The sequence below is a fragment of the Cebidichthys violaceus genome, unplaced genomic scaffold, assembly GCF_023349555.1.
Source record: "Cebidichthys violaceus isolate CVI_PGR_0920_01 unplaced genomic scaffold, fCebVio1.0.p SCAF_20, whole genome shotgun sequence".
In the NCBI taxonomy this organism is placed as follows: Eukaryota; Metazoa; Chordata; class Actinopteri; order Perciformes; family Stichaeidae; genus Cebidichthys; species Cebidichthys violaceus.
The window spans coordinates 11,136,879-11,157,438 of NW_027176373.1; the positions used below are offsets into that span (position 1 = coordinate 11,136,879).

The 20,560-nt window shown below is 41.5% G+C and overlaps 2 protein-coding genes and 1 pseudogene across 5 annotated transcripts; 1 reads left to right on the forward strand and 2 right to left on the reverse strand.

Moving 5' to 3' along the window:
- Positions 1-992: 992 nt before the first annotated feature.
- LOC137876610 (dicarboxylate carrier UCP2-like) lies at positions 993-3,985 on the reverse strand. Of its 4 annotated transcripts, XM_068716343.1 has the most exons (8): positions 3,897-3,985; positions 3,722-3,809; positions 2,959-3,150; positions 2,641-2,848; positions 2,350-2,547; positions 2,160-2,261; positions 1,863-2,043; positions 993-1,770 (listed from the first exon to the last, which is right to left on the reverse strand). In XM_068716343.1, exons 3-8 carry the CDS (start codon positions 3,082-3,084, stop codon positions 1,656-1,658), a joined length of 930 nt encoding a protein of 309 aa, XP_068572444.1. In that variant the 5' UTR covers positions 3,085-3,150; positions 3,722-3,809; positions 3,897-3,985; the 3' UTR covers positions 993-1,655. The 4 variants fall into 4 exon arrangements, with proteins under 4 accessions (XP_068572444.1, XP_068572446.1, XP_068572443.1 ...); XM_068716345.1 differs by having other exon boundaries at positions 2,959-3,092; positions 3,722-3,985; XM_068716342.1 differs by having other exon boundaries at positions 3,722-3,985.
- Positions 3,986-8,026: 4,041 nt separating this feature from the next.
- ppme1 (protein phosphatase methylesterase 1) lies at positions 8,027-13,945 on the forward strand. The gene is made up of 14 exons (XM_068716347.1): positions 8,027-8,317; positions 9,356-9,449; positions 9,708-9,800; positions 9,963-10,020; positions 11,015-11,066; positions 11,502-11,656; positions 11,855-11,945; positions 12,234-12,299; positions 12,385-12,508; positions 12,597-12,726; positions 12,879-12,923; positions 13,048-13,112; positions 13,270-13,337; positions 13,538-13,945. Exons 1-14 carry the CDS (start codon positions 8,232-8,234, stop codon positions 13,539-13,541), a joined length of 1,131 nt encoding a protein of 376 aa, XP_068572448.1. The 5' UTR covers positions 8,027-8,231; the 3' UTR covers positions 13,542-13,945.
- Positions 13,946-16,249: 2,304 nt separating this feature from the next.
- On the reverse strand, positions 16,250-19,109 carry LOC137876817 (uncharacterized; annotated as a pseudogene).
- Between the last annotated feature and the right edge of the window lie 1,451 nt (positions 19,110-20,560).

Sequence of the window (20,560 nt, forward strand, 5' to 3'; positions counted from 1 at the left end):
TGTAAAGCAATGCAGCATTGAGTCATTAGTTGTTGAAGCTGTAAAAAAACAAAACATAGTCATATAATATGAAATATATGCAATGTTAGGGGTACATGTTGTCCTTCACATGTATGATGACTCTGTACATCTGACTGACCCAAGTGTGTTCTGGAAATATTTAGGGCACAACTGAAGGCCATCTAAAGACAGCTGCATTTATCCAGAGGCGCAATGCAAGCCGATGGCCTTGCTTTCTTTCTCAGTTATTAGTCAGAAGTTATCTAATTTTTACAGCTCTGCTTTCAGGGTACCTCCTGCTGAAATGTTGAGATAAGTGAATTTTTTGTCAGTCGTTCTTTTCTGTTGTGAACTCAGAAGCAAACACCTCTCCAATCTGAGCCACTCATAATTCAAGAGAAAGGTGTTGTGATAGGGAGATATAAGTCAGGTCAATACGTAAGTCTTCCACAAATATATAGGCTACCTAAATACTAAGCTACTTGTATGTTTATTATTTGGGTTATGTAGAAACATAATTCTGAAAACTATTTCATATTTGCTTGACGAAGACATGTTTTGAAGCCATGTTTGGCTGTCTACTGTCTTCCCCAAATCACTATATTTTTCATCAAATATTAATTGAATTGTAATATTTGATCATTTGATAGCAAATTCTCTTACTGGCCGATTTTAGAATAACTTGCCTTAATCATCAAATTATGACCTGTGAAGTAAATCCTGTGTAGTTGTCTCATTTGCCCGAAGACTTTGCGATGGTGTATACTGCTGATTTCTAATTTCTAATTCAAAATACTGAATACTGTCCCACTTACATCCCCAGATGCTCTAATTTCTGTATTCTAATCTAACTCTAATTTATCACTCCACTTTAGTCACTTTATGAACCTTAATTTATATCGAATCACACCTTTTTAAACATTATTCCAGGGTTGGCTGATGTAACACAGCTAACAAAACATAAAAGTAAAATTCAATAATAGACAAAGAAAAAAATGGCTCTTCATTTATTCATTTTGGCATCATTTGTCACGGTTTGCAACATATTAATGACTTATCGACCAGCAATAAATCAAGCTATTTACAATGAACAGCACAATGATATACCTAAGTCCCTGATCGCATATACAAACAATGGTAAACATTGTAAACCATAAAACTGAAAGCAACATAAGGAAATGGTCACTGTCTATTGCCCTCATGGAAAACCTACCCTGAATAACAAATGAAATGATACCGTAACATTGTTCACATTATCTCACAGTTCATTCTTGTAAACATCCATCTTCAAAGTTATGTAACAGCAAGCTGATCAAGGTTTTAGTAGCCTATATGCAGTATCTGGAAAAGAGATCAAACATACAGTAACCCTGTGGAATTACAATTTCACATCCGTCTTTCACTCCTGAATCAGCATTTTTTAATGGAGGCACTCTCCATTACAATCCATAAAATGTCTCTTTATACTTGCATCATTCTGTTATTGCAACGATGCCCTCAGAGTCTGTTTATTTAGGAAGTTGAAGAGCTTCATCTTGCTGCCACAAGTCTTCATCACATTCTTTTCCAACCCTGCATCACCACTGCATCATAGTGAAGGTTAGGCCGTTGTGTCTGTGCAGTCCCGTCTAAAAAAGTAGTCTGACAAGCTGAGGTCAAAACGGCGACTCCCAGTACTGCTGTGTGCTGGTCATTTCTCTTTTAATTTGTTCATATGTCACAAACATCACAATGTTCCATGACCCCAGTCGCAAGAAAGAAGGCATGAACCTAAAGGAGACAAAGGAAAGAAAGGTAAGGAAGTGTCCCAAAAAGGTTTTATTATTGTGGTTTGGTTCACTGCTCTGCAAACGTGTGTTTACCCTTTATAGAAGGCGGTGGGTCCTTCATTTTTCACCATGGTGAGAGCACAGCTGATAGCGCTCCTGTACTGGCCGTCTGCCGAATTCATGAACCGCGTTTTGACCACATCCACAGGAGAAGCCACTACTGTTGTGCAGAAGCCTGCACCAAAGGCAGCCGTGAAGTGGCACGGCAGGTTGTCTGTAGGAGGAAAGAAGCTGAATCACATTCTTCCACAATATTTAATATTTGGAAGTGTAAGAAATTGGAATAATATTTTCAGTTTCTGCGATAATTTCTTTGCTTTTCCGCCACACCTGTCATTAGGTCATACTTCAGGATGAGTTCTTTGATCATGTCATAGGTCACCAGCTCTGCACAGTTTACAATGGCATTACGAGTGATGTTGGGCATACAACCTAAAAAAAAAGGAGAATGGTTACTTAGATACCATGATAAGAAACAGATATGCTTTTTCAAATATATTAGATGTAACATGACAAGCACCTTTCCAAAGGCCCCGTATTCCCTCATTTCGGGCAATCGTCTTGTAGGCATCCAGGGTGCTGTTGTATCTCCTCCCACCGTCAGCCAGTCGCACCTGGGCTTGGAAACGCACCTTCACCACATCTGTTGGTTGAGCAAAAGCCACAGCCATGGCTCCTGTGGTACATCCCGCCATGAGCCGAGTAACAATCCCAGCACCTGCGCAGCATGAGTATTTAAGTCACAATGAAGCAGTGGGAAAGAAACCACCTGGTTCCTATATGTCAATGATACTCAGGTTGTGCAACTCACTCTCAGTGCCTCGAGTGTAGAATTGCTTCATGGAGTCGTAGAGGCCAATGCGAACAGAGGCGAAGCTCATCTGCCTCTGGAGTCCTGCCACCAGTCCACTGTAAAGACTCCTGGGCCCCTCTGTGCGCACTATGGTGGTGATGGTGCCAAACACTCCCCGATACTTCACTGCATTGGCCCCTTCAACTTTCTGAGACTCTCCCTGAATCTGGACAATAAAATTGCATTCAAGGATTGTTAACAGCAGGTTAAGACAAATCTTAATAAAGACATATTTGGAGCAAACTCTGAAGTTAAAATGTGTCTCCTGCTTCTAACCTGTAGTCTGACTTTGGCGGTATCCAATGGAAAGGTGATGAGGTCAGCAATGCAGCCCGCCGTGCCTGCTCCGAAGAATTTAACTGCCGCAGAGGGCACCACGTCTTTGGGCTTGATGCCAACCATTTCTAGGTCTAGGTTGATGACATAAATGGAAAAATCTGCTCTTAATGATTTTTTCCCCCAGGACCCCTGTGTATATCAAACAACATACGCCAAAGAAAGTCATCACCCAGCTCAAGACAGACACACACACAATCTCACATTTAATCACAGTTTGTTCTGATTACAACATCCACATATCTACAGAAACTGTGGTAAAACCTGATTGTACTTGAGTGTAAAAAAACATGTGTTCATGCAAAAATTGCGCATGCCTGTAGGCTTCAAGTTTTTTCAAGAAGTACTCTGGTCTTTAGAATTGGTTCTGTTGTGGAAATGCATTGGGCCATAAACGCTGTTTGAAATGAGACAGCCAGCATACCACCACTCACTTCAAAAAACTAGTATTTATCATTTACTTGCCTTCCAAGGACAGTTTGTATAGTTGGTTTCACACATTTCATTAATAGCTGTATCATTATGATAGCTATAATACAGTATAACAGAGGTATAAAACTTGTAATAGTTGAAGCACTTCAATACTTATTTTTCATTGATTTCATTTTTAATCTAAATATCAAGTGACATAGGTTGAGTCTGAGCTCATGAATAAAGTTGTTTTTTTTTTTTTAATTACTGTTATCTTTGTGTGAGATTTTACCTAGATGGTTTTCCAGGAAAGTTGTAATCCAGCTCAGAGAAAGAATACACAATCCTTTAGGCAGTTAGTCCCTTCTGTGTCCCCGTCTCTTTATGTTGAAGGATAAGAAGAAGCTGCTGATTATATAAGCACCTTTTGCTTATGACTGCCGGAAAGCATGACAAGTTGTACCCACCTGTTATGTATATCTCATGTTTACCAGTCTGTGGGACACAGCCGGATATCTGAGCACTTGTTGATCTGTTCCTAACAGTGTCATCACGGTAGCCTGGCACGGACTCACACACTATGAGCACATACAAACATTGACAATATCGTCATGTTGTTTCTAATTTCACAATAAAACTTATATCGTGAATATATTCAAGCTTTAAACACAGACCTTAAAGTTTACATACCATTTCACACATAAACATGTGGGGATAGCGGCTCATATTACTACACTGACGTCAAGGAGCATACTTCATGTTTCTATTGGATGATATATGTGGCCAATCAGACAGAGAGGCCTGTCTGGATTCCATAAATGTTTTCAGGGGGCATTTGAATAGCTGATAAGAGCTCTATGGTGGATAACTTTTGTCCTACATCCTTTCCTTAGAGTTAGTGCCCCACACGAAATACAAAACTAGTTGAGGAGTTTTAGGAATTCCCTCATGCCTCCTCCCTGCAAGCAATAAAGTTTACAAAATGCTCCAGGCAAAGGAACCGCCATGCTTCTCAGCCAATCCATACGGTGAACGATGGTGGGTGGATGCACATAGCATCTGTATGTAATCACTCCAGCCATTAGCATCTGTTCAGGCAAACAGGCATCACCCAATGAGAGGACGAGGGAAGACATTTGCAGTCGAGTGTCGGAGTGCTGCGTGTGCATGCCTTCGCACATGTGACTTTCCACAGCAGCTCTAGGTCAGGGCTCCAGCTGACGTCAGTTGTGTCATGCGGTTGACTGTGCAAAATTGTCTCTTCATGTCTTATGTTTCACCTGCTGTGCCAAGACATTGTTCTGTTCCCAAAACTTCATCGGGACATGCACACCTGTTTTTCTCCCCGTTTACCGATGCTTAACCTGTTTATCTTAATGCTGCATGGGTCTGGCTAATTCAATAGTGTATAGACACTACTGTGTAAAGATAACATTTATTTCATATTCCATACACCAATATATTTCAATAATTTGTATTAATAATAATCAACATAATATTAACCCTAGTAATAGCGTTCTTTTTAAGTGAAACATACAGCAGAAATTACTTATGTGAGAACTTATCTATATTTAAACGGAAATTGAACATTGTGTCCACAGTGCACAGGTGGTTGGACATTAAAGGCACTCATCCAGGTTTTTCATTACTTGTCTAATTTGCAAGGCAAAGATGGGACATTGTTAAATCTTAATAATGGTTCAGAAGCGGAAGTGAGGGGTTTTCACCACCTGCTTTCTTGACCCTAAAAGGAGGTTTCTGAGAACATAACCTTTAAGTACAGTCAGCCCAGTAAACAAGTTGCTGGTCCGGCTTCAACCAGTTTACAGTGACCTCGCCTACAGTCTCTGAAAATTAAACTGAGCAGGCAGAATCCCGTGACCACTCTGTTCGCCTGCACTTTAAATACCACGAACTTTGAAACAGTGCTGTGAAACAGCTAATCTCCATTACACTATAAATAAAGACCATTACACTATAAATAAATCAGCCGCTGCGTCAGTGCAAGGTTAGTGGTGGGTGAAATGGCTTGTTTTCCTTATTCAGTCTTAACTTTATTTCAACTAATTATATAAGGGATGAAGGAAAGAAGCGGAACCAGCAAGACTGTCAATACATTTCTTTGAGTTCAATTGTTGCTTTTAATCCTAATTTTTTTTGTATCATGATTACTAGCTTAGTACCAAATCCCATCCATTTGTACCATCTTTATGCTTTTAGGGTTTTCAATCAACTTCGTCAAAAGCTTTTGGAATGAATTTTGACGCGTGGTATTTCACAGCACGTGAAGAGATGAGACAGCAAATGGCAGCACCAGGAACAACTCAGCTGTTTGCTAATTGTTCATACTTAGATTTTACTAGCATTGTTCGTCTGAAAGCTTAGTTAGAAAAAACAGACAAAGTATCTGCACATTGTGGCTCTGAGTTAATTCAATAGATTCCAACCTTGAAGGTTTCAAGATCTTCCATTGATTATACAACTATTCAGATGTGATTAGCATCTGTTTAGAAATTTAAAACGAATCCAGCCTCACAATCAGGATGGTTACAGGGCCTGATACACATCTAGTCTGTCAGTGCAGGATGCTTATAGGCTACAGCTATTAAGCTATCAAGAAATAAATAGTATATTACAGCAAAATATGTCACAAAATTGAATCTACATCATTATAAACATGTTAATGTAATCTAAATCAAAGAAAATCAAAACATCTCACCTACATTTCAAAAAGAACAAAATGACAAATATCCCATCACCCCATAATTTGGTCCAACTGATAACCATGACTGAAGTCAAAGTGCCTTCAAGCACCTGTCCATGAAATGTTTTCACCATCAGAGAACACACATGATCTGCCATCTGAATGTGGTCCACGGGGAACAGTATGGGCCACATGCTCCACATATGTACATCGGTTTATGCACTCTGTTGGAAAAAACTGATACGTCCATCTGCTCAGATGGTTTGACAGAAAGGCTTTATAACAAACTAATGGATTTGAGTTGAATAATCAATAAATGTTCTTCACAAGTTGCTATTTTTTTTTTTCTTCTAATGTGCATCTTGGTAGCAACAATGGAAACTGTCAAATAGGAGGCTTATGGGAGGATTTTGTTAGAGCTTGAATTATATTTTTGAAAGACACTTCAACAACACAATCACTAGCATGAAAGAAGGTATCCCAACTGACCGAAAAAAACATGTCACTTTTAATAGCTTTTGTTTGTCTGCATATACTTTGTTTTTGTTCATAGTTCGTTGGTATAGTTGACTGACACCCAGCTGAGAGGGTGTAACCTCAAAGTCGTGACCATTGCCCTCCTTCTGCATTGTGTCGGTGCTGATCAAATGAGACGATTATCACCTGAGTCCTCCTCATAATCAATGAAGGCATCTTTGTCCCAATGTTTAACTTCACCTCTCTGCGTCCTTGCTTGTGCCTCTCACAATCAAATTAGCGAGTCTGCAACTGTAGACGATCAGCTGTCTCAACATACTCTTTATGTAACTGAATCAACAAGTCTCCCATTGAATAAGAGTGACACAATACAGGACTTAATCTGAAACTTTAGTACTCATAAATCTGCAGTTCCGTACGATCATAATCACACCAAAACACCTGCTGTTTTTTTTCTAACCATTATTATTAGTATTACTATTATTAGATATTCCTCAAGAAGTTGCTAGCAGGGAAGACACTCTTCTGCACTGCACTTCTATTTGTTTGTCCACAAATTAACAAGCCACTTCTAAGGGTTCTCCATTGGTTTAGAGTACAATACCAAAAAGTTAATGGACTTGTGTGAGACACAATTTTCCAAAACAAAATGAATTGTCTTTAATGCAGCTAGGCCAAAATATCCTGACTTTTGCCCCTCATCTCTAAAAACTACATTCGCCATGATGCAATTCAATGGTGTCATTCATTAGACCCTCCCTGCCTGGCACTCCCATCTTTCAAACTCCACACCTATTATTTATGTTTTGATGACATCAGCTGGACATCACCAGTTATTTTTTCAGACTTGACAAAGCTTCTCCAAAGTTACAGAAGACACTGTGCAGAGTGTCCCTTTAGTCAACTGTCTTGTTGTATGAGTAAAGAGTGTGCTGGTGCCACCTTGTGTTCAATATTAGGCTAATGTAAGATACAGGATATAATATTATCCTAATATGTGCTCTTGCTTGTGTGTAGTAGTTTCTTAACTTTATAATAATGTAGGGAAATTACAGCATCTGTTGAAAAATTAACTTCAGTTGAGGGAATGTGAAATCTTTTTGAAGTGAGTTTTTATTTCTTGAAATGTTCTCACTTCTCTCCTCAGACAGTTTATGCATGTGCAGAAAAGAAGCTCTCCGTTATTTGGTTTAAATAAATTATGAAACATGATGCGTTTGTTTCTACCATGGAATCTTTCCCAATCTTCAGTCTGCAAACAATAACATGTTGTAAACCACTGATATATAGTAGTAGTAGTAGTAGTAGTAGTAGTAGTAGTAGTAGTAGTAGTAGTAGTAGTAGTAGTCAATAGATGGCAGTAATGCTTTACAAGTTCCGTGCCAAGCTACTAAGAAATAAAATCGTAGAAGAAGAGGCCGACCAAAAATAATCTCAGCAGCAGAAGAAGAGTGCTAACCGTTAGCCTGTCAGAGAAACGTATTACCCGAGCTTTAGCTGAATATATACAATGCCTGGCTAGCGTCGGTGCAGGTTTAAAAAAAAAAAATCATATGCTACGAAAGAGAAGGAAGGTCGCATTTAACAGTTCCTGACGGAGACCGACCCCGCTTTCGACAACATGGAGAAACAGTTGCATTTAAACCTGTTACCCTCCAGACCTCCTATGGCAGGAGGGTTCGGGTCCAGCTCCAAAATGAAAATGGGGTGAGTTTAGCTTAGCTAGCGTCGTAATAGCATGCTGTCAACTCTGCTACGTTATAACGTTATTTTGTTATTGTACACCATCACATCCGTTGCTCTCTGTTACGTTGGACTCGTATCTTTACAGTTGGCTAAAGGACAGGACAGCGTTAGCTAGCTAACCTAGCTATTGCTACCAGAGTTTTGACCAACAGCGGCGGATGCAATTCAATTTAATTTGTAGAGTTGGAATACAACCTACGCATTATAACGTTATGTATATATATTCTCAGTTCAATCAGACAGCATCCATTGATCTTAACTAACATTAGGTTAGATATGTCAGGGTAAGAGTGAGCATTTATGACACACGAAAAACATTGGTCTGAAGACAATAATCTTAATATAAGGTTAAGTATTCTCCGAAGATAGGTTAAGTTTAGATTTGATTGTGAACAGATCCAGTTTCCACGTACACATCCTTTCAGGGCTTGTTTGTTGTTCTCATTACCGTGTTACAATAGCTGTATGAGCTTTTGTTAGAAATGTACCCATCTATTACATACCTTGACAGTGATGTGTATTTAGGGTTTAAATGAAACCATATCCAAGCTCTCCTGAGTGTGTTACAAAAAAACTACGCCAACACCCAAAACCCTAAAACATTAACCTTTATAAAGTCCTCAGTCTCTGTTTTCCAGTCAAATAAATAGCCAGCAGCCAGAGCATTAGAAAAACTCAGTCACCTGTATGGTTGCTTTAAGTCTGAGGTGAAGACGAAATAAATGAAGCTGTGAATTGTGCTTTCTCAATTCATTGCTTGCATGGCAATTAAATAATCTAGTCTCATCATAATCTTTTATCTATATGGGCCATGTTTTCTCTCCAATGTTAAAGCATTCGACAATGTAAAAAAAAAATAGTGTCAGAGAGCCGGCTTGTGCTTTTCAAAGACGCACATTCAAAGATGTTTTGCACTGTGTCTTTTAATAATCCTGCTGCAATATGGGATTGGTTTACATTTACATTGCTTGTCCTTCTTTTCTTTTTCTTTTTTTACAGACCTGGACGAAAGAGAGATTTCTCCCCCCTGGCCTGGAGTCAGTACTTTGAAACCATGGAAGATGTTGAGGTGGAAAATGAAAATGGCAAAGATATATCCTTGAATGCTGCTTGTTTGTCCAAAAAAAAAATATGCATGAATTATTGAAACTTTGGTGTGGCAATCATCCAGGGCATTCAAATCCAACTAGGTAATTTCAGATTTAGCTACTTCTTTATACCAGAGTGCCATCTAACTTCAATTTAGTATAGAAGGTAAGCAGTTTATACAATCAATGTTTATTTTCTTTTCAGCAGCATCTACTTAGTAACAGGCACAGCTCTGGTATCGATTTCCTTGACCACCTTGAACATTTTCAGAATTTACTGCAGCGGTGCCCATGGTCCTGTGCTGCTTCTGCTTCATGGAGGAGGACACTCTGCACTCTCCTGGGCAGTGTTCACTGTGAGCATAATGACTATTACAGAAACTCTGTCACCTCTTAACTTTGATAAATCATATGTTTAAAACCAATGTTATGTGGAATAGTTATGGAGCTGCTCTTTTATTTCAGTATGTTTGCTGTACACTGTTAGATTTTGATGGTTTCCATATGTGTTTTGGCAGGCTGTCATATTTAGCAGGATCAACTGCAGGGTGGTGGCTATGGACCTCCGAGCTCATGGTAAATATGTGTAGTCAAAGTCAATAACATTAGTAAAGAGACATATTTTATTTATTGTTAAGAAAATTAAGATATTGATGGAGATTTGTCAGTTTGGTTAGGTAGTATTATCAATCCCCTTTGAATAATGTGTTGCAACAGTATATGCACATATAAACATCCTATGAGTCTGTGTACAATAGATTGATCACTGCATCCTGATACTTTCAGCTCATCATTTCCATGCTGTAATAAATGTAATGTACCCGTAACATTAATTTTGTTTGTGAAGAAGATTCAAATGTTTGTTTAGTATTGCAATGATATAGAGTGATGAAATACAGCAGCGGCCGCTTAATCTTTTTTACAGACCGCAAAATAACTCAAGTCCTATATCAGATGTTAGTGTTCAAATTTCAGCTCCAGAACCACACATTATTAAGAAGCAAAAAAGAAAAAAGCTTGATCACATCCCTGCCTGCCTGTGATTAGAAGTCAACCCTTCCCCTACATTGTTTTGCAGTTCATTCTTTGCACTATGTTGGAACCCATTGGCTATCAGTCTGTCGACAGATAAGCCTCTGGGGGCACTATTTCTTGGGTTCCGATGCAGCCAGCGTATATCCGGCCGAGACTTCCTTGTCTGTGCACTGCACATTGTTTACAGTCAGCTTAGCAACTTGAGATGTAAGACTGTTTGACCGGGTTGTTTCACAAGTAGCCAGTTTACAAGCTAACTGTAAACCAATAAAAAGTTAAATCTTCGTTGGACGATAGTCGGTGGGTTCTGATGTTGTATTTTAGCCAATGCATTCCACCTAATCAACTAAAGCCTGCTCGAACGTGATTAGTCAATAGTACACAGACTATAAAGACTACAAACGTAAACCAGAACGCTTCTGATAATAAAGTCTTGACCCGTTGCAGGGGAATGTGGAAACTAATATGGATTATTTGCATATTCATGTCCTTCAGTGGAACAAATAATTACATTTAATCCTCTCATTACCTGCAGGCGATACCAAAGTGAAAAATCCTGATGATCTCTCTGCGGACACGATGGCAAAGTAAGTTGTTGTGTGTGTGCAGTTGAACCAGACACTGGAATCTGTGAGAACCACATATGCACTCTCACTAAAAAGCGCTTGCCTGGAATCACAGAAAATAATGGGAAGCCAGAGAGGGCAGCGGTCGTCTGCAGATTTGCCGGACAGTCAGGAGTATCAAGTCACACACACAGTCAGCTCTGATCTCTACAGCTTCCCACCTAAAGGCCGGGAATGTTTGGCGCATCCTTACATGGTCTTGCTTTCACAGTTCAGTCCAGGAGGGAGAAAGAGATCTGAGAGTTTGTTGGGTTCTTGTGGTGGTAGAAATCAAATAACTGTTAAATACACACTGTCTTGAGGTTTTAGACTGTATTCTCAGAAACACTGATACGTAATAGAAATGGAACACCATTAACATGTTATCCTTGCTTTTTTTTTTTTCTTCTTCAAAAGGGACATTGGCAAAGTGGTGGAGGTGCTCTATGGAGAGAACCCTCCTCCGATCATGATCATTGGACACAGCATGGGTGGGGCCATTGCAGTTCACACCGCCGCTGCCAATCATATACCATCCCTGCTTGGCCTCTGTGTCATTGACGTTGTAGAAGGTAAGTGCTTACTCTTATACTAGATGGCTATTTTGCAATTTATGACTCGTAGTTGACCAAATAACCGGTTGATTTTACTACTTTTAAATTAGCAGTGAATTCATACGATGAATGTTCATAATTAAATCATATCAAAAGAGCTCAGTATAGTATTACTGGGTGTATTAATGGCACATATGATTTGTCTGTTGCATTCAGGTACAGCAATGGATGCTTTGAACAGTATGCAGAATTTCCTCAGAAGTCGCCCAAAGACGTTTAAATCTCTGGAGAACGCCATTGAGTGGAGGTAATCATGAAACAATTAGTGATACTGCTGCTTCTTGGCTATATGATTTAACCAAATTATACTTATCTGCAATTTTGTTAATGTCAACAAAACGGTGTCATAAACATTTTTTTACTAAAACCAATAGGAGCCTTTTTTAAAAATATTTCACTGCTTTGATTGTCCAGTTTTAATTGCCTCCATTCTTGGAACTTATATTTTCAAGTTTGCATGGCATCTAGCTTGTTTCATTTTAATAGTAATAGTAGTTTAATAAGTGTCTGAAAAATGTTTTCTCCTTGCTTTCAGTGTGAAGAGTGGCCAGATCCGAAACATGGAGTCAGCACGAGTGTCAATGGGAGGCCAGGTGAAGAAGTATGTCCACTCTGTCTTTCATCTGTGGGTTGAGTCCTGCATGGTTTGTACTGTATGTTCATTTGGTCTGTTCCGATATTCACAGATGTGAGGAATCCACCAGCAGTCCAGCTGTGTCTAATAGCATTGAAGGTATAATAGAAGAGGAAGAGGAGGAAGAGGCGGAGGAAGAGTCCAACAAGAAAAGAATGAAGGAGGACGACCAAGAGGTTTAGTCTCTCTAACTATTTGTCTTTCTTTTGTAACGTCTTTGTGAGAGGTTGGAACGTACCTAAAGGGTTGATTCCTCCCATACAGATAAAAAAGGAAAGTATCTTCACCTGGCGAGTAGAGCTGTCAAAGACGGAAAAATACTGGGAGGGCTGGTTCAGAGGCCTGTCTGCCCTCTTTCTCACCTGCCCTGTGCCAAAACTGCTTCTGCTCGCAGGTTCGATCTCTCACAGCTTCTCACGACATTATTAGACAGTTTTGATGGAATTTCAGGGCAGTCCCACTAGTGGATGAATACAAATGATTTTTATTCCAAGCAATTTTACCATTCACTGCACAATTTCACCCATGACTCACTCCATTGTACAGGAGTGGACAGGCTTGACAAAGACCTTACTATTGGACAGATGCAAGGTAAGAAGGACAAATCAAGATTTTCTGCATAGTTTACCATTTTTTCCCGGCCGCGTATGATTTTTGTCATACAGTAGAACACACAGAGCTCAAATATATCCACACTCTCACTGTTTGTTCTCAGGGAAGTTTCAGATGCAGGTCCTCCCTCAGTGCGGTCATGCTGTCCATGAGGACGCACCGGAAAAAGTAAGGGGTGTTTGCTGCCCAAATATGTCCTATTTTTACTATCACTTCTTATTTCAGTTTACAGTTCTGTTTTTTTGTGTATGTTCAGCTGTCCCTGTTTGATCCAGATTCAGTTTGTAGCAATTTTGTAACGTAGTCCTCTGTCATCTGTTGCTAGGTAGCAGATGCTCTAGCAACATTTATGGTCCGGCACAAATTCACTGACTTTAAGGAAGGATACCTGTGGTAAGTAAAACTTCTACCAAAGAATACTGATTATATGTAACATAATAACATTTTACATACATTTTGTGTAGAATTATAACAGAATTTTAACACAGAAATAGGAAAATAGGGTCGCAATGTGAAAGTAATAACATACATTATATTTATTATAGAATATAATTCATATTTTGTGTAATAATTTTGTAATACTCTCTCCACAGCTAATTTCCATTTTTCAGTCTATATTTAGCCAGCGACCATAGAGGAAATATTTCAAGATTCATCCACATCCTTGTACAATTTAACAGCAAATTAAGGAAAATACAACAAGCATTATTATTATTATTATTATTATTATTATTATTATGTTGCTTTTGTAATGTAGATAATTTGCCTTTGAGCTTTGCCTTATTTCTATTTTAAAACACTGGGATTTGATTTTTCCTTCACAATATATTTTTGAAGTAATGCGCTCCCAGTTTAAAGTTTTATTTTGAGTGATTGCATCATTCTTAATATGTGTTTTTAATGTTTGAATTGAAACATTGATTTAAGATCGATGCAGCTAAAATGTCACCCATGCTTGTATATTTGGTAAATGTAATAAAAGGACATTGTGATCATTTTAATTGTGGTAGTTCATTTACAATAACATGCCGAGATAAATTAATTGTTGTTTAGTATAAATGACCAATATATGGTGAACTTAGCATTTATTTTAGTTCTCCATCATCTCTTTACACTCTTGCATATGCTGTAATTCACATTTGAAGCATGCAAACATACATTTAAACTCCCAAATCACACTGGACATTAGAACTTGTTTTAATGTGTTGAGACAGCTTCTGTGTCTAAGGTGAAAGATGAAGCCCAGTTTCCACTCACTGCAGTTTAGAAGGCAGCATGTGTTTTGCTCAAGTACTACTTGAAATCCGGCTGTTGCTGACACCAGAGTTTGGTTTAGGGAAGATCTCCTCGGCCTTGAGTCTTTTTTGCAGTCCCACTTTATGGTTTAAGTGTTTGTTTTACATAAAATCTGTTGAATAAAATTCTGATGTCCAGTCCACATTTGAATTCCTCTTCAGTGAATAGTTAACACATGACTAGACAGTGACTGCTTTTGTTCTGCATCAGTGACTTTGGCCTGGAGGCTGCAAACAATTTGCCAGATTAAGGAAAAGCTCTCGCGCTACAAAATCATCTAGAATGTAATGCATTAGTGTTAGTATTATAGTTGAAGATTAGAATCAGTTTTGTTGCCTTTTTAAATAGAAAATATTAACATTATTTTATGATTATTCTTTATAAGAAGAAGCAATGTTATAATGAACATTTAATAACCATGAGTGTTGTAAAGAATGATGTTGAACACCTGAGTACCCTTGTTGGTGTTACATATTGAGTTCTCATGTCACTATCTGAATAAAATATTTATTTTTTTCACAACTTTAAACAACATTTGCAACTTTCAGTTTTCATAAAGTATTTCTTTCTCCACACCACCCTAAATAGGTAAAGTCAGACCTGTTCTCCTGCACTTTGTTCACAAAAAAAATCAGGATGCAGCAGAAACAAAAGTGGAAAACAAGGGTGTAGTTTTCTAAACTTTATTAAGAGGGTGATATGTTTTTCTTCATTGAGCCTGATTCACTCCAGGGAATGAAAGGCAGGTTTTAATTGTCCCTCCATGGATCAACACACTTAGAGATGTATTGCAATTATGTGCAACATAAATATTTGAATTATTAATGACTGTCCTCTAAAGAATTACAGTCACAGAGGTCGTTATGAGACGTGAGTCTGTAAACAAAGTTGGCATGTTGTTGTGAACAGAAGTTCTTTTCGTAGTATCATTTTGGGCCCAACGAATAATATTCTGTACTCTATAAACATTTTCAGCAAGGTCTTAAAAGCATGTATTGGATAAAGTTAAAGCACAAAAGTGCAGAATTTACAAGTGACTGGAGAAGATAAAACCTTTTAAATACTTCAGTACAGTGCCACAGATTAATACCTCAATAATCAAATTCTGTATTTTCTTCCTGTATAGTAACTACAATTGTCTTACGTTGCGATATTGTGTGTTACAGAATCACTGTTGAAACTAGTTCAACCTGTCGCTGGGTCTAGAAAACTTCTTGCAACAAATGACAAGCTGCAATAAGGAAACTTAACAATTGAACTGAACTCCAATGTGTCAATCACACAACTCTAGCCTCATAAACATGGAGGAGCTGTCCACTCAGCTGTGGAACTGAAGTAAACACATGACAATGAAGTGATAAGAGGTTCTAGTCAGAAGAGACAAGAGATGAGCGCTTATTATTAAATGTATTCTAGTAATTAAAGAAGACCCAGGAACAGTTAGCACTTTGGGACAACATGGTTTGAAATGTGACACAACCAGAGGATGAAACCTAATCATTTTGGTGACACCCTAACTTTATCTAGCACCACTAACGGGTCAAAATGTCCTCTTATAACAGTTATGTTTATGACAGCATATCTTCAAACTCCTGTGTGTTTTGCATTTGTTTTGTCACTGCCCCATCTTATTTGTGCATAATAAGTTTTTGAGTTACATGACAAATCTTATACTTGTAGTAGATACATTTCACATTCATTAGGCAATATTCTCTAAGTTTTTACCAAACCTTAATATTTTTTAGTTGAATTAAAGTAGTATAAAGTAAAGGAGCAACATGCGACATTCAGGGCATTAATATAGTATCAAACAACTATTTGCTATGTAAGGATATAGTGAATTAATGTCTACCTGAGCAGAGAATGAAGTCACTCTCCTGTGTGTGTTGTTATCCGAGCTGCTCCTTGCTTTGTTGCCATATAGCCGGGGCCAGCCCTGTGTGCCATGTATCGAATGTGAGCGTGCCCTATGATTCACTGACCGAAAGGCGTGCAGCTCGCCTACACGTTTAGCTGAAGCGATGGCAAGAAGAAAAAAGGTTTTGGCCGACAGCCATCTTGGCTCTGCCCGTGCCAGGGGTTGAAAGGGAGGCAAGCATAGGGTGTCCAGTACCAAGGGTAGGTCCCATGCAGGGGGCCTTCGGGGTGCTCGGGGTACGCAATCGCAGAGCCCCTTTAAGGAAGAGGGACACCAGCCTGTGGCTCCCTACTGTGTCATTGTCGACCTTAGCATGCTGCCACGAAATAGCGGCCACGTATACCCTCAGGGTAGAGGGAGAATGGCCCTTATCTAGGAGGGACTGCAGAAACTCAAGGACACCGGGCATGGAGCACTGTACTGGGTCCCTGTTCTGAACTGCACACTAGTCAGAAAACAGCCTCCACCTGTTCTTGTACTGCAGACGGGTAGATGGCGCCCTGGCATTCAGAATAGTCCAGCTGACTGGTTCTATGCAGCCAATCAGCAGCCGGTTGGGCCCATAGTTGAAGGCGGCTGGGATTGGGATGCCAAATCCGACCTCCTAGTTGCGACAGGAGGGCCCTCCTGCCGGGGAGGCGCCAGGGTGTCCTGCAGCAGAGTCTGTGCAGCAGGGAGAACCAAGTCCTGGCTGGCCATAAGTGGGCCACCAGCAAAATTCTTTGGCCCTGTTGAAGAACTCTGAGAAGCGTTGGCAAGATCAGAGGGAACAGTGGAAAGGCATAAAGAAGACCCTCTGGCTACGTGTGAGCCAGGGCATCCTGACCCAGAGGACTGGTCCTCTCCGTTAGGGAGAACCAGTGGGGGCAGTGGGTCGACCTCTCCGAAGCAAAGAGATCCACCTCTGCCCTGCCAAAGAGGCCCCAGATGCTGTGTACCACGTCTGGATGAAGCCGCCACTCTCCTGGTGGAGGCTTGTGACAGGAGAGGAAATCTGCGACCAGGTTTCGTTCTCCTGGTAGATACATTGCCCGAAGGCTGGTCAGGCGAGGGGCCGCCCAAGTCACGGGACACCCGTAGTAACTTTGCAGATCTGGTGCCCCCCTGAGGGTTTATGTGAAAACAGAGCAGAGGTGTTGTCCGACCGGACAAGCACATACTTTCCCCTCAAGTATGGCAGGACGTGTTTGAGTGCTAGGTGCATGGCCTGTAGCTCTAGAACATTGACATGCCCCATGCAGTACTAAGCAAACCACTGCCCCCAAGCAGTCCTGTGCTGCCATACTGCAACCCACCCTGAGAGGCAGGCATCTGTTGTGACAACCTCTCGGCGGAATGAGACCGAGCCCATGGGGACGCCCTTTGCCAGATATGCTCTCTCCCTCCATGGGGATAGAGCGAGAAGGCACTGCTTTGATACTACTATTGCCCTGTGCCTGTGCCAGGCTCAGGGAGCTCTTCTCCATGTTCACTCTGAGGCCCCACCGGGCCACGTGAGATAGAAGGTGAGCGGTCTCCTGTGCCGCCTGAAGCCGGGATGGCGCACAGATCAGCCAATTGTCCAAGTACGGCAGTATTTTCATGCTCTGTGATTGCAGGGGGAAAAGGGCAGCAGCAACGCACCTTGTGAACACCTGTGGGGAGAGGGAGAGTCCGAAAGGAAGCAGCTTAAACTGAAAGTGACAGCCTTGAAAGGTGAAACGAAGAAACTGTCTGTGGTGATGCACAATGGGAACATGGAAATAGGCATCCTTCAAATCGACAGACGTGAACCACTCTCTACATGTGCTGCAGTCCGTGGCGGCTACTGGGGTGAGCTGAGGGCTGAAAGCGGCTATGGGGAGTCGAAGTGGGAACCCTAGGTCTTCGTGGTGCGGGCATGTCCCTGCGAAGACCAGAGAACTACTGCCTGGTCTGACAAGCTTAACAGTCCGCTGAATCGCCAGTAGAGCAGCTGACCCAAACAGCTCCCCAGGTTCCACTGGGACAGTATGGAGGGTCCTCCTACATGTCTCCGACCGGGGTGACTACGCCAGCCAAACCTTGGGCGAGTCTGGACCAGGGTGGACATCAGACGCCTGAGTTACCTCGACATGAGCGCAAATGCCTGCAGTGAAGCATCACTGAGATTGGTGACGGAACCGTCAAAAGCAGCCTGCTGCAGAAAAGCTGAGAGGGCAAGCATGAGGTGAGAGAGGGAGTTGCCGATACGGCCCATACGCGCTGCTGTGTCGTAAGCCCTGGAGAGCAGGTCGTCTGTGACCTGACATTGGGGTCGAGGGCACCTGACAGCGGGCCTCAGAGTCTCCTCAGGGGAAACTATGAGGGATGCAATAATCGGCTCAATGGCTGGCATACGGTCGAGGCCAAATTTTGCCGCATCCTGCAGGCCGCCAGGGTTCGTTCATCTGATGTAAGACGGGAAAGACCTCGTGTCTCTTCAGCATGCATGCAACTCCCTCAGATATTCTTTGGAGGGAGGAACAGAAAAGGTGGCGGGAACGCGCCTGACGAAGGCACTCGCAGGCGGAGGTTCCGGCTGCTGTGTATCCAACTGCAGGCATCCCAGCGCCATGCGAATGACAGACCCTATGGAGCTATCGACTGCCCCCAACGAGGAACTATGAGCCGAGGAACGAGAGCCAAACAGCATGCCGGACTTAGCCCTCTTGGAGGGAGCCCCTGCTGCTTTTGTGGCCCGGCATGGAATGGGCAAGTTGGGCTGGATTCAGCTGCCCTGACAGAGGGAGGTCGACCTCACCCATCACGTGTTCCACCTCGGCCAGCCTAGCGCACCTTACTGCGTGAGGCATGATGCCGCAGTTCATGCATGAGTTCTCCGAAAGGCCCTCCCTCAGATGCTCGAGGCCAAGGCAAGACGGGCAGAGGTCATGGCCGTCTTCAGGCTTAAGAGGAGCCATACAGGTCTTACAGCCGGGAGAGTTAAACATGGCCGTGAGTCTAGAGGAACCCTGCCCAACCAGTTGATGCGAGCTGCTAAGTCAGTCTGAGCGGGAGCGATCCGCTGAATGTTGAGAGAACAGGCAGGGGACAGTCAGTGAGAGGGGAGTGAGAACACTCCTCACTAGGACAGTTGCTGTAGATATTGGTGTGCCACCAGTTAACCTGAGCAAGAGCACTCTGCCACTGTAGAAACAGGCCAAAAAACAGTCCTTACAGTGAGAGGGTAGTGAGGACACTCTCTTCACTAGTCAGTCGCTGTAATTATTGGTGTCCTACCAGTTAACCTGAGCGAGGACGCTCTGCTAACTGTGACAGCCGTAATGTTACAGAGTCAATGGACACAATCCCAGTATCAGCTTAGTCTAGCTAGCGTCCCACCAAGCTAGCCTGAGCGAGGACACTCTGCTAACTTTGAAATCCGTAATGTATAAACAATCAATGGACACAATCTCAATATCGATTTAGTCTAACTAGCATCTCCCCAAGTTAGCCTGAGCTCACTCTGAAGGGTGGCCTGACAGTGTACAACTCTACGCTCTTGTTAGCACGCCACTCGATTAGCTAGAGCGGGAGCGCTCTGCCAACCGTGGAAAACAAACAAGCGGTTATAGAAAACAATGTTCAAGTTCACCGATTGCTGTTCACGATTTAGGTGGCACTTATCAGACTGGTGAATGACCAATGATAGGAGCATCCGCCATTCCGGGGCTCGATGGTGCAAACAGTGAAACACGCAGTTCCCTCCTAAAAGGGACAGCTTGCAGCTTTCGGAGGGCGAGACATCCGCAACTCCGACCGGGGGTCACAAGGCTACAGCGACAAGCTCCAATAATCTTGATCGTAGACACATTTTTGTTTAAGCTTATGCTACCATTGGTAGTTAGCCTGCGTAAGCGAGAAGATGAAAAAAGACTGATCTTAGGATGACACCGGAACTTATAGCCTTCGGGGGTCATCTGAGGTCACAGTTGACTTTGTTGATATAAAAGACTCGAACTGCGCATGCACGAGACGGAAGATATCCAGTGTTAAGCATTGCCTCTGGTGGTCAGGAAGGATGAAATAGAACTCCTGTCAGCTTCAGTTATACTTTGAGCTTAACGCCAAAGTGTTGTGTTTGGATTTTCACACTAGAAATATTTGCATAACGTGATTTTAGGTTTTCTGCATTTCAGTGTCATGTTGGCAATAAGAAAGGGTATAACAAAGGTAATTCGTAAAAAGATTAAAAGTAATCTCCCCGGACATATATTTTGAGAGCACATATGTCTCGTGAACGAGGAACTTTGAAGAAATTTCCGCTTAGAAAGTTGAGAATACCACGCGGGTTGTTTCAAATGAACTCTTCTATTTTCTGGGGCTTATGCAAACACTTCAAGTCCAACTGAGGTTGACAAAGTATACAGCTGAGCCAATTGACACACACAATTTTGGTTTA

Excerpts from the sequence above, each read along its gene's own strand:
- ppme1 (XM_068716347.1), top strand. The coding sequence starts at position 8,232 with ATGGAGAAACAGTTGCATTTAAACCTGTTACCCTCCAGACCTCCTATG. Across the intron at positions 12,727-12,878 it reads AAAACTGCTTCTGCTCGCAG|GAGTGGACAGGCTTGACAAA; the intron begins GTTCGATCTCTC and ends TCCATTGTACAG. Across the intron at positions 12,924-13,047 it reads TACTATTGGACAGATGCAAG|GGAAGTTTCAGATGCAGGTC; the intron begins GTAAGAAGGACA and ends GTTTGTTCTCAG.
- LOC137876610 (XM_068716343.1), bottom strand. The coding sequence starts at position 3,084 with ATGGTTGGCATCAAGCCCAAAGACGTGGTGCCCTCTGCGGCAGTTAAA. Across the intron at positions 2,849-2,958 it reads CCGCCAAAGTCAGACTACAG|ATTCAGGGAGAGTCTCAGAA; the intron begins GTTAGAAGCAGG and ends TTTATTGTCCAG. Across the intron at positions 2,044-2,159 it reads GAAGTATGACCTAATGACAG|ACAACCTGCCGTGCCACTTC; the intron begins GTGTGGCGGAAA and ends TTCCTCCTACAG.